A 13,845-nucleotide genomic window follows, 5' to 3' on the forward strand; every position below is an offset into this window, starting at 1 on the left:
TCAACGTTTTCTCAGACACACCAGCTGCTGGATCTCTATCCGCTCAGAAGCCAAACTGGAAGTGAGAGAAATTCTCTATTGGGATGAAGAATACCCTGGTTCTAGATAAACAAGTCTGGAAAATTTCTGATTATGTGATAGGCAATAGCCTCAATTAAAAGAAAAAGGTGAGTTTTCACTACTGAGAAGTCTTGATAATCTTATTCATAGAGTTGTCACAGATTCAAGGATGGAGCTGTATTGATAGCTTCTTCCACGAAAGGGGAAACTTATCTCTTGTCATTTCTTTTTGTACATACTAACATATTTTCATACCCATGGCAAAACAAACCCATCCCAAGTTTCATCGCTCTAAATGAAGTGATCTGCACTTCTGACCAAAGTATCATTCACATGTTTTAAGGTGTTTAATTTAATGACTTTTTTCAACAATGAAGATAATTTCTCCCTTTCTTGTCAATACCCATTTCTATTATTTATACTTTAAAATCCCTACTGAATGTCTCCGATAAAACTAACATTTTAATTTTCCCCTTTCATATACACAAAACTCCCTATTATAAATAGTAGCTTCCAAGACAACACAGCATTCTCCTAATTACATGTCATAATCCAATTTATAGGGTGAAGAATATCATTTACAGGAGAAAAATACTTCAAAAGAAACAAATTACACTTAAGCTTTTGAAGGCTTTTAGAATGTGCTTAGTTACAACTAACTACTAAGCAAGTTAGTTAAAACTCTTAGTATATTATTAAGAAATACTGAAATCTTGTGATCATATCAGTAAGTTATCAGCAATACGTTATACAAATTCGTTACGGAAGTATAAAATACACACAACTATTAAAACTTACCTATTATAATATCTGCCTCCCATCATAAACTGATTGCTTGATGTTGGACATATTTTAAAACGCTGAATATTTTCACTGGTCCGAAAATAAAGTGAATAATCACCAGGTGTATTATCTGAAGGCCTCACAAGAAAACTGCACACCTGACCAACTGAAAAGATATCATAATACAGTATCATTCACTGTTACTTATCTTAGTGTCATGAACTCTTATCAAAGCTCTTTCTGTACAAATTAACAAGAATTGCACACTTAAAGGAGAAAGTCTGATGTAAGTTCCAACAACAATCCCCGTTCTTTACCCAAATGGAATGAAGTAGTACTAAACTGCCATTTGGCTGTAGCTGACAACCTATCCCCACTGTTGCCACCTCTTTACAAGAACATATGGTGTGTGTGGGGGAGGTTTGACAATGTTTTCAAAAAAACCTAAAGAATTTTGTTCTCATATTTAAGGTATGTTATTTGACGGTATGAATCAGAAATCTTGATGTTTTCATTTTAAAAATTATTTCCTCTATGAGGAGACTAAAAAAAGTTTATAATACATTCTCCCATAAGTACATAACAGAATTTTCTCCTCAGCATTTTGATGAAGCCCAAGATATTTTTTTTATATATATTACAAAAATTTTAAAAATTTACTATTTCAGTTAGAATTATGAAACTAACTGTACTTGAGAACATAAAAAAAATACTTAATGCTCAGCCATGAGGTTTTTTCCCCATATAGTAGCAACCACAAGTCTGATGCTCATATGTTCATACAGAAAAAACAGGTTTTACTGCAGTCTGTTATAAACAGGATTACTTTGTGTCATTCTACTACCACTGTATTTCCATCTGAAATACAAGTACCTGTCATCAGCAAATTATAAGCCTCTTGTTTGGAGATCTTCCCATGGAACCATCTTAAAGATGAAGAGAAAAATTAGAAAGCAAGACTATCAGCTCTCTTTTTCAGTTGTTGTGACATCTAAGGCTCTGACACCTATGAATTAATCTTTATTTAGAAAATCTAGTACATATAGATTATATAAGCAACCGTTATGTTACTCAGCGATTCTGTTTTTCGACCAATGGAATGAAAAATAAATGTCTACAGCTATATTAACAAACTCATTTCAATACAAGTGTCCAACACAAAGTAGATGTTCAAATCCAAGTGTGTTTAGAGATGAAAAGGCATTGTTTAAATGCTAGATAATTTGACAGGCATGAGTCAGTCTGAGTCAGTCTCAGAAAGCAATTTATTTGAAACATGAAATGCAAAGCACAAAGAGATTAATGAAAGTTAAATACTGTACAGATGTGATGGGTTAACCCTGGCTGGACGCCAGGTGCCCACCAAAGCCGTTCTATCACTCCCCCATCCTCAGCTGGACAGGGGAGAGAAAAATATAACAAAAAGCTTGCGGGTTGAGATAAGGACAGGAGAGATCATTCACCAATTACTGTCACGGGCAAAACAGACTCAACTTGGGGAAAATTAACTCAATTTATTACAAATCAACCAGAGTAAGGTAATGAGAAATAAAACGAAATCTCAGAATACCTTCCCTCCACCCCTCCCTTCTTCCCGGGCACAACTTCACTCACAGATTTCTCCACCAAGCCCCCCCAGCGGCACAGGGGGACGGGGATGGGGTTTACGGTCATTTCATCACACGTTATTTTCTGGCGCTTCATCCTCCTCAGGGGGAGGGCTCATCACACTCTTCCCCTGCTCCAGCGTGGAGTCCCACCCATGGGAGACAGTCCTCCACGAACTTCTCCAACGTGGGCCCTTCCCACGGGCTGCAGTTCTTCACGAACTGCTCCAGCATGGGTCCTTTCCACGGTGCGCAGTCCTTCAGGAGCACACTGCTCCAGCGTGGGTCCCCCATGGGGTCACAAGTCCTACCAGAAAACCTGCTCCGTGGGCTCCTCTCTCCACAGATCCGCAGGTCCTGCCAGGAGCCTGCTCCAGCACGGGGTTCCCACGGGGTCACAGCCTCCTTCGGGAACCCACCTGCTCCGGCGTGGGGTCCTCCACGGGCTGCAGGTGGATATCTGCTCCACCGTGGACCTCCATGGACTGCAGGGGGACAGCCTGCCTCACCATGGTCTTCACCATGGGCTGCAGGGGAATCTCCGCTCCGGCGCCTGGAGCATCTCCTCCTCCTCCTTCTTCACTGACCTTGGTGTCCGCAGGGTTGTTTCTCTTACATGTTCTCACTCCTCTCTCCGGCGGCTGTTTCTCTCCGTCCCAACTTTTTTTCCTTCTTAAAAATGTTATCACAGAGGCGTTACCACAATCGCTGATTGGCTCAGCCTTGGCCAGCGGTGGGTCCGTCTTAGAGCCGGCTGATATGGGCTCTCTCGAACACAGGGGAAGCTTCCAGCAGCTTCTTACAGAAGCCACCCCTGTAACCCCCCAGCTACCAAAACCTTGCCACACAAAACCAATACATTCCACCCCTCGCCTCTGTGCATCACATTTTTAAGAACTATCATTAAAATCTACATTCATCACACAAAATCTTCACTCACATCAACAAAAAGAATTCCCCACACCAAAATCAAAATAATATCAAGACAAAACCGACAAAAAGTGGACAATTTACACACAATCCACCCCTCGTCCCTTCACCACAATTACAACAATAAAAATTCCCCACTCATCAAGCAGCTCTTAATTCTCTAGCTGCATTCAGTCCATGTTTTGCCCGTTACCTCTCTCAGTTACTATCCTTATCTCGAATTCCTCACATTGCCCGCATTCTCCACCAAGAAGACTGTGATGAGTTAACCCTGGCTGGATGCCAGGTGCCCACCAAAGCCGTTCTATCACTCCCCCATCCTCAGCTGGACAGGGGAGAGAAAAATATAACAAAAAGCTTGCGGGTTGAGATAAGGACAGGAGAGATCATTCACCAATTACTGTCACGGGCAAAACAGACTCAACTTGGGGAAAATTAACTCAATTTATTACAAATCAACCAGAGTAAGGTAATGAGAAATAAAACGAAATCTCAGAATACCTTCCCTCCACCCCTCCCTTCTTCCCGGGCACAACTTCACTCACAGATTTCTCCACCAAGCCCCCCCAGCGGCACAGGGGGACGGGGATGGGGTTTACGGTCATTTCATCACACGTTATTTTCTGGCGCTTCATCCTCCTCAGGGGGAGGGCTCATCACACTCTTCCCCTGCTCCAGCGTGGAGTCCCACCCATGGGAGACAGTCCTCCACGAACTTGTCCAACGTGGGCCCTTCCCACGGGCTGCAGTTCTTCATGAACTGCTCCAGCATGGGTCCTTTCCACGGTGTGAAGTCCTTCAGGAGCACACTGCTCCAGCGTGGGTCCCCCACGGGGTCACAAGTCCTGCCAGAAAACCTGCTCCGTGGGCTTCTCTCTCCACAGATCCGCAGGTCCTGCCAGGAGCCTGCTCCAGCACGGGGTTCCCACGGGGTCACAGCCTCCTTCGGGAACCCACCTGCTCTGGCGTGGGGTCCTCCACGGACTGCAGGTGGATATCTGCTCCACCATGCACCTCCATGGACTGCAGGGGGACAGCCTGCCTCACCATGGTCTTCACCATGGGCTGCAGGGGAATCTCCGCTCCGGCGCCTGGAGCATCTCCTCCCCCTCCTTCTTCACTGACCTTGGTGTCCGCAGGGTTGTTTCTCTTACATGTTCTCACTCCTCTCTCCGGCGGCTGTTTCTCTCCATCCCAACTTTTTTTCCTTCTTAAAAATGTTATCACAGAGGCGTTACCACAATCGCTGATTGGCTCAGCCTTGGCCGGCGGCGGGTCCTTCTTAGAGCCGGCTGATATGGGCTCTCTCAAACACAGGGGAAGTTTCCAGCAGCTTCTTACAGAAGCCACCCCTGTAACCCCCCTGCTACCAAAACCTTGCCACACAAAACCAATACAACAGAATAACTAAAATTGAATTTTGCTAGAAGCTGAGGAAATAAAACCTAGCTTTGTTAGACTACTGAGTATTAATTGCTTTAATCTCACACCTTGCATCTTCCACAGAGTCCTGCGTCAGAGCATCATCCTAAAAATATACAGCAATCTGTCCAGTCTCAACCTAATACCTATGATTATAGGAAACAGCTTGAGATTGCATGGCTATTCAGTTTACACGTGGCACACCACATGCTACATCTTAAGAGCTCATCCTGTCCTTTAAAGGAAAGCTAGAAATATGGCCTTTCTTTGCAGAATGCGTGTGTGCACGCACGCGCATGTGTTTAAGTGTGTAAAAGAAAGCATCTTTTACACATCAAAAAAGAGCTCTACTTCTAACTTGCTTTGTATATTACCTTTACAGGACAATCTCTGGCTATTGGAATATTTACAGAAATCCCTGCCTCCACTGCAATCCTCCGAGCAGCATTAGTAACTGGACTGACACTGTCAAGCTCTAATAATCTGCTACGAACTACTTCATTAAAAAAAAAAAAAAAAAAAAAAAGTTCCTGTATTTGAAGGCATCCCTACTACTGTTATACTGCTATGCCAAACTGACTAGCAAAACACTGGGGACCAGTAAACTGAAGCCACGCACCAATGATTTTCTTTCCCCTATTGAAAAAAAAACAAACAAAACAAACAAACAAAAAAACCTGTCCCAGTTTCAGCTGGGATAGAGTTAATGTTCTTTCTAGTAGCTGGTATAGTGTTACATCTTGGATTCAGTATAAGAATGTTGATAACACACTGATGGTTTCAGTTGTTGCTAAATAGTGTTTAAACTAAGTCAAGGGTTTTTCAGCTTGTGATGCCCAGCCAGCAAGAAGGCTAGAGGGGCACAAGAAGTTGGGAAGGAACACAGCCAGAGCACCTGACCCAAACTGGCCATTGGAATATTCCATACCATGTGATGTCCTGTCTAGTATATAAACTGGGGGGAGTTGGCCTGGAAGGGATCACTGCTTCGGAACTAACTGGACATCGGTTGGCAAGTGATGAGCAATTGCATTGTGCATCACTTGTTTTGTATATCCCAATCCTTTTATTATTATTATTGTCATTTTATTAGTGTTATCATTATCATTATTATTTTCTTCCTTTCTGTTCTATTAAACTGTTCTTATCTCAACCCACGAGTTTTACTTTTCTTCCTGATTCTCTCCCCCATCCCACTGGGTGTGGGGGAAGTGAGTGAGCGGCTTCATGGTGTTTAGTTGCTGGCTGGGGTTAAACCATGACAGAAACAAACCCCCCCAAAAAACCCAACCAAGAAATGCCTTCTGCAATCATCAGTCCTTTGGAGACTGCAAACTGGGCAATAAATACAGGAAGCAGCAGCAAGCAGCTGGAGGACAGATGAAGTTATCCAGCTACTAGAAATTTTCTGTAACTTTCATTTGCTACTCATCTTTACTACTGAAAATAATAAAACAATCAACAGTTTCCCATAATGTCAATTCATTGTTCACTGTAAATTGTATTAGGTTTGGGGTTTTTTTTTTAAATTATTTAACAAGTTGGAATTCACTGCAAACAGATTATTCTATAGTCTCCTGGTTTTCGCTTTAAGTGTTAGCACATGAGGCTAATATATAGAAAGTGTTACTATTACACTATCATTCCTCTAATGATACTTTGTTCCCTCTCCTGCATTTAGAGTTGAGCAGACCTGATAAAAAGGTTACCTTTAAGGCAAACTGTATGTGTATAAAAAAAAAAACACCACAAATCAGAAAACACCACACCCTCCATTGTACATATTCTGGGTAAAGTGATCACACAGAGACTCATCCAAGATTTTATCACTGCAAAACCCATTAACATTATGCATAACTAATACAAGACTTCATGTCAATTACCTATACATCTTCAACAGCTAGTATAGAAGAAAAGTCTTAACATCAAAAAACAAGTACACACAGCTTTGGTTCACCTTCCCAATCTCATAGCTCAAGTTTACACACAGTTATTTTATAATTTGCTTTTAATAACAAAACAAAAATCCTTACATTTTGCCTTCATGTGGATCTTCTTCTCTTCCCTAATAGGAGAATTAACATATTAAGTGCATGACAACAGTATGCTTGAGTTTAGAAAAGTAAACTTCAGAGGTTAAGACCTTCTGTAAAAATAAACAGCACTAAAAAGTCCAAGACATTTTTGAACTAGATGGCTTATTGCACAGTTCATGTTAAGACATTTTCAACTTCATTCACTAAGTGGAAATTCAGCCATAACACATTATTTCAAAAGATTGTTTCTGTCACTCTTCAAGTCCTTCTTTATATGTGGTAACTTAAATCTCAACTTTCCTGAACTTCAACCACTAATGCAGAAATCTACAGTTAGATACCCTAACACTGCCATTTCAATTTAGCCATTCACATCCTGATATAGATGTGAGAAACAGGTGAAGCAAACTCTACTAATAGCAAAATATATATGCTGCAAAGTAAACATCATCAGGACTCCAAAGCAATGGTGAACTTCTTTTAAAAAAAGCATGTGGGAGGGTGGGGTGGATGTTTTTATCCATTAAATCATCTCTTCTCCTGCAGTAATTCAATTATCTTTAGGTCACCTGGTTAGCTTCCTGACTTAGCATAAGCCCTTCTAGGTATAATTAACTCATCAATATACTTTTTAACCCATGCTTGGCCCTTAAAAAAAAAAAAAAAAAAAAAAGACATACTGCAGTGCAAAATTTCAGTCTATATATTTATGAATGTTTCATAGCAAACAAAAAAAATAAAAAAGAATGCAATGAATGACTAGCAAATTCTTTATCAGGACTGGTGAGTTTAGGGAACTGCCTAATAAGTTCACAGTATCATTCATTTGCACATGAACTTGTTTGGATAACATGTGAATAAGTACTTTGGATATTGAATCAGACTTAAAGGTTTGTTATACTATTTAAAAACTGGCAGATTCAATTACTGCAAGAAGGTTTAGAAAAGCACATAAAGTCAAGCAGTTAAATGCCACTAGTTTGGGTTTATTTCAATGTTAACTTACACACAAATAATAAAAAAAAATTAAAAAAATCAAATCTCAGTTCTGTAACAGATTTGAATATAAAATTACTTACCACTTCTTCTACCAGGTCTTCTACAATAAGACCTTGTTCATCTGTCCGTAGGTTTGTAACCCACATCCAGCCATCTTCCAATTCATTATGGACAATAAACATATCTCCTTTAAGGAAACTGAAGAGTGTTACAGTAAGATTCAGGTTAGAAGTACAATCATAATACAAAGGTTAATGAACACAATGAATCCTTGAGCATAGTTTCAGCAAAACATTTGAGGAAATCATGAACGATACATTTATTGGTATCCCAAGCACACCATGTGCGTGCATTTTTCACACAGTTTAAGTAGCTATGATAGATGAATATTTATCCTTCTTTGATTTACATTTAGAATATAAAAGATACTTTAAGGTGTGCTAAGGATACATAAAACAAAAAACACCACAACAACATTAAAAGATAGTAGCATTCTTCTTTTATCAAGAGGGATCAAATACTAAACACAAGTAAAAACAATCAAAGATTCCCTTAATAGTCTAAGAAAATAATACATTTATCAAAACCTAATTTTGTATAATAAAGCCTGCGGAATATCTACTCTTTAGGCCTTTGCATATGAAGATAAGTGCTAAAAAGAAGATACAGAATAGTTCCTCGAAAAGACATGCAGTTAGCTACAAGAGCATAAATGCAATGCATTAAAATGTCCATGGGAGTTTCATTACTGGAAGGTTAGTATAAGTTATTCCTTAAGTGTAATCCCAAACTCAGGTGTACTGGTTTTGGCTGGGATAGAGTTAATTTTCTTCATAGTAGCTTGTATGGGGCTATGTTTTGGAATTGTGCTGAAAATAATGTTGATAACACACTGATGTTTTAGTTATTGCTGAACAGTGCTCACAGAGCATCAAGGCCTTTTCTGCTCCTCACACTGCCCAGCCAGCAAGTAGGCTGGGGGTGCACAAGAAGTTGGGAGGGGACACAGCTGGGACAGCTGACCCCAACTGGCCAAAGGGATATTCCATACCATATGACATTGTGCTCAGCAATAAAACTGGGGGTGAAGGTTGGCAGGGGGGATGGTGCTCGGGGACTGGCTAGGCATCAGTTGGTTGGTGGTGAGCAATTGTTTTCATTTGCATCACTTGGGTCTTTCTTGGGTTTTATTTTCCTCTTTGTTGGTTGGCGTTGGTTTTTTTCCCTTACAATTTTTTTTTTTTAAATTTCTTTCTAATTCTTAAACTGTCTTTATCTCAACCCATGAGTTTCTTTCCCATTTTTACCCTTCCAATTCTTCCCACATCCCACCAGGGGCAGAGTAAGCAAGTGGCTCTGTGGTGCTTAGTTGGCAGTTGGGGTTAAACCACAACAGTCCTTTTTGGCACCCAACGTGGGGCTCGAAGGGTTTGAGATAATAACAGATTTGACCAGAGCACATTAGAAGGAATTTATAATTATTCTATCTGTTAACAATTGCTGGTCACGATATTGACTCATCTGTTCTCAACATTAGTTTATCTGATCTGTGCCATGCTCTCTTTTTTGCTGTACATGTTAAAGATTGGTGTTGGCTTTTGCAGTTTGCTGTGTTCTGTAGCACTTAGTGATGTTTTGCCTGGGAGATTTATTATTAAAACAGTGGCCTTGAGCTTAATCTGCTATTTGGGCTCTGTACTGATGCCATTACTGTACTTTGGGAACCATCTCATGGAGACAATTAACAATTACACTTCCTCCGAGAGGTTTTTTTGTGGAGGAAATACAAAATGGCACCTTCACCACCTTCTTCCATGATGTTTTCTCCCTTGTTACAACAACTCTTCAGTATCTTGAACATCCTTGGGTAACCAAAATATTCATATTGGTATTTCTTTGGAATATTGTTTCGACTTTTTCCAAAGTTAACCAACTATTTAGGAATATCACCCAGGCCCCACGGCAGTGTGGTTATGGGTGGCACGGCATGCGGGAGAATATGGGCAGGTATCTAGAAAGGTTGTCACCTCCGATGGTCTGGGACTTCACTCCCAGATCCTGATGAAGTGATAGAATGTTTGAAAAAAAGATACCCTGGCTATTCCAAAGAGGCACAACTTATCGCACTGTGCTAGGGCCTGGCCTGCACCTACCAAACACTGCTCAGCACTATTCAGCACTCTCAAGGAGAAGAGAGGGTCTCTGGATCTGAAAACATACCAACAGACACTGACTAAACCAGAGACCCAGCCTTCAACTATATTAGTCACCCCTATAACTAAAAAGAAACAATGGAAGTGGAAGTCAACTCATTTAATAAGGGATGAAGAAGCTTCTCCTAAGAGGGAGCAGGAGAAAGAATCAGAAGAAACAGCATGTTCTGCAGCAGGGCAGTCACAAGAACAGGAGGAGGAAGGGACAGAAATCATGAGACAGAAACCACCCAATCCTTATCCTTAAGTGAGCTGTGAGACATGCGAAAAGATTTTAGCTGTCAACCAGATGAGCTAATTCTCAGCTGGTTACTCCAATGCTGGGATATTGGGGCCAGTAGTCAGGAATTAGAGGGTAAGGAAGCTCGGCAGCTGGGATCCCTTGCTAGGGATAAAGCCACTGACAGGGATTGTAAAAGGGGCAGGAGTCCTCAGTCTTTGGAGGCGGCTCCTGTCAAGTGTGAAGGACAGGTATCCCTTCAAGGAAGATCCTGCAAATTCCCAAAGCAAGTGGACCACCATTGAGAAAGGTATCTAGTATCTGAGGGAATTAGCCATGGTGGAGGTGATCTATAGCAACGTGGATGACAACCAGGCATCCAAAAACCCAGATGAAATCCGGTGCACACGGTCCATGTGGCAAAAGTTTGTACTAAGTGCACTGACATCATACACCAACACCCTGGCGATAATGAGCTGGAGAGACATGGAAGCACCAACTGTGGATGGATTGGCCAGCCAACTCTGAGAATTCAAAGATAATCTTGCTTCCTCCCTACAGGCCTGCGTCTCAGCTGTGGAGAAACTGTCCCAACAATTGTCCCAGCAATTAAAGGACAGGTCTTCCTCACCCATACCAACCAATGTCTTGGCTATTAAGTCATCCTTTTTGTGTTCAGGGGAGAGCGTTACCAGTGGTGCATACCACATACCACCCTGTGGTTCTATCTGCATGACCGGGGGAGGACATGAGGAAGTGGGATGGTGAACCTACCTGGAGACTAGAAGCTCGAGTACAGGAACTGCAAGGAAAAACAACAGCCAAAAAGCATCCATCCAGGAAAAATACCGCTCCAGTGTCTATTGATGCTTAGTTGCTGGCCGGGGTTAAACCATGACATCAGGTCATATGAAAACCTTTCACTGGAGCACAGGGGGACTTCTCACTCAAGTCAGATGATGCATCAGGGATACAGGCAATACGTATGAGGTACTGAAGCTCATCAACTACTAGTTCAATCCAAAATTAGATAGCAATTTTCTGTGGAATGTCTCTCATTTGAGAGGGTGTGACAGATGCACCCACTCCAAGTGAACAGTACTTTGGTTCAGGCATTACTAACAAGTAGGCCTGACTGAAATCAGCCCTGCTGTACAAACCTTGAGAATTGTGCTAAGCCATATCTTCTCAGGAACCAAGGAGTCTAGGCCATGTCTTATCAGGAGCTAACAGTACCAGCCTGAGTTGGGACTAGACAAAACTAAAACTGCTACAGCTGCACATACACCAAAAAGGGATTTGACTACAAGTCAGTCACTTTACACTATAAATATCTGTAGCCCCCCTGAGCCCATTGAGCTCTCCTGTATGGCAGCATGCTGCATAGCAGTGATGTCCCCCTTGAGAAGGGATGGCTCTCAAGGTTACTCCTTGAGGTTGAGAGACCCCTTACCTGGCATCTGATATCTATAACAAAGTAAGCAACATTTTACATTAGGCCTAAGAGTATATTGTATGCCAGCAACATTTATATATCCAGCTACAGGTTAATTATTACAAGTGCAGTTAGTAGTAGAGTGTTTGACTGTTGTCTAAATCATCATCTAATCACCGTCTAAATGATTTAAATGATTTAAACAATAATTTAAATCATTGTCAAATCATTGTTAAATCAGTTTAATTACCATTCAATTATTGCTTAATTGCCATTTGATTACCATTGGATTTTCATTCAATCAATGATTAATTACCATTTAATCACTGTTTAATCATTAATAAAACCCTTTTAGTTAACCCCACAATGACTTCTCTTAATAATTCATCTGCGACAGAGGATAACAGAAAATGCATTAACTTGAGCACAAACCAAACAGCAAGAATAAAAAAGCCTAATGAAAATACTTAGAATTAATTCAGCTACTAATGAACCTAAATCTTAACAATGTACAATAAACAGCAAGGCTATTCTACATATTACAAAGAAGTTCACAGTAAGTTATTGCGTGGAAGACTGGTTGAAATTGCCTAGCCAAACACACAGAACTTTACATTTCAGCTGTATCCTAAAAGGGAGAGAAAAGGCATAATTTCCTGCAATTCTTGTTACCATAGCAGAGTAATGAAATACTTTTTCCTCTTAAGTTGGTAGGTGTAATTAGGCATTTACTGGACTTGATGGATCCTGCTATGCATAAGAATAGAAAGAAGCCCTACTTGCAATACACAATTAGGGCATTCTCTCCTGTCTTACCACCTTCTTGTATGCTTAGAAGAAGGTCTTCTCAAAAGATGAATAGCCTCACAGTGTTTTTTGAAGAGGTTAGAATGGACTGGACACGCAACCTTGGGATAAATTTCCACCCCAATGAGGATATAAAGCTGTAATATACTTTTCTCTATAATCTTAGACTAATAGTCTCTCCTGGTTTCAGCTGGGATAGAGTTAATTTTCTTTCTAGTAGCTGGTATAGTGTTATGTTTTGGATTTAGTATGAGAAGAATGTTGATAACACACTGATGGTTTCAGTTGTTGCTAAATAGTGTTTAAACTAAGTCAAGGGTTTTTCAGCTTGTGATGCCCAGCCAGCAAGAAGGCTAGAGGGGCACAAGAAGTTGGGAAGGGACACAGCCAGGGCACCTGACCCAAATTGGCCAATGGAATATTCCATACCATGTGACGTCATGTCTAGTATATATACTGGGGGGAATTGGCCTGAGAGGGATCGCTGCTCGGGGACTAACTGCGCATCGGTTGGCGAGTGGTAAGCAATTGCATTATGCATCACTTGTTTTGTACATTCCAATCCTTTTATTATTATTGTCATTTTATTAGTGTTATCATTATCATTATTATTTTCTTCCTTTCTGTTCTATTAAACTGTTCTTATCTCAACCCACGAGTTTTACCTTTTTTTTTTTCCTGATTCTCTCCCCCATCCCACTGGGTGTGGGGGAAGTGAGTGAGCGGCTGCGTGGTGCTTAATTGCTGACTGGTGTTAAACCATGACACAGTCCTAATCAAGAACCCAATTCAACCAGCATGTTCTATCAACTTGTGAAACCAAGACAGTCTCATTTGAAATCACTATAAACCTCTTCAAATCTTCCTTTTTTTTTTAATCTGGAAATAAATTGACATGTCAAGAAAGCAGTATTAATTCCAAGCAACTAGCATATGTTCTTCTATTAGATATAGGACTGTTGGTTTTGCATCCTTTCCACATAACATATATTGTGAAAATGTAAGAGAAGTGAGGAGTAAACACCATCCCATAGATTTTCTTGACAGATTAATATTACAAAGGAAATGAGTAGCAGTACACAGGGAAAAAAAAAAAAAGTATGAGAAAGTGTATTAAGTTTACATGGCAAGGTTTTGGTAGTGGGGGGGCTGCAGGGGTGGCTGAGCCAATCAATGATGGTGGTAGCACCTCTGTGATAACATAGTTAAGAAGGGGAAAAAAACTGCTTCACAACAGCAGCCAGAAGAGAGATGAGTGAGAATATGTGAGAGAAACAACCCTGCAGACACCAAGGTCAGTGAAGAAGGAGGGGGAGGAGGTGCTCCAGGTGCC

The 13,845-nt window shown here is 40.8% G+C and overlaps 1 protein-coding gene across 1 annotated transcript in view; it reads right to left on the reverse strand.

Moving 5' to 3' along the window:
- Nucleotides 1-13,845, reverse strand: part of LOC138683476 (ras GTPase-activating protein 1-like) — a 117,148-nt gene that overhangs the window by 68,771 nt on the left and 34,532 nt on the right. Inside the window, exons 5-8 of the mRNA XM_069775334.1 lie at nt 7,918-8,035; nt 6,836-6,867; nt 1,717-1,769; nt 859-1,009 (exon numbers count right to left, since the gene is read on the reverse strand). Of these exons, the coding sequence (XP_069631435.1) occupies nt 859-1,009; nt 1,717-1,769; nt 6,836-6,867; nt 7,918-8,035 (354 nt within the window). The remainder of the gene's footprint in view (nt 1-858; nt 1,010-1,716; nt 1,770-6,835; nt 6,868-7,917; nt 8,036-13,845) is intronic.

This window comes from Haliaeetus albicilla, chromosome W, assembly GCF_947461875.1.
Source record: "Haliaeetus albicilla chromosome W, bHalAlb1.1, whole genome shotgun sequence".
Classification (NCBI taxonomy): Eukaryota; Metazoa; Chordata; class Aves; order Accipitriformes; family Accipitridae; genus Haliaeetus; species Haliaeetus albicilla.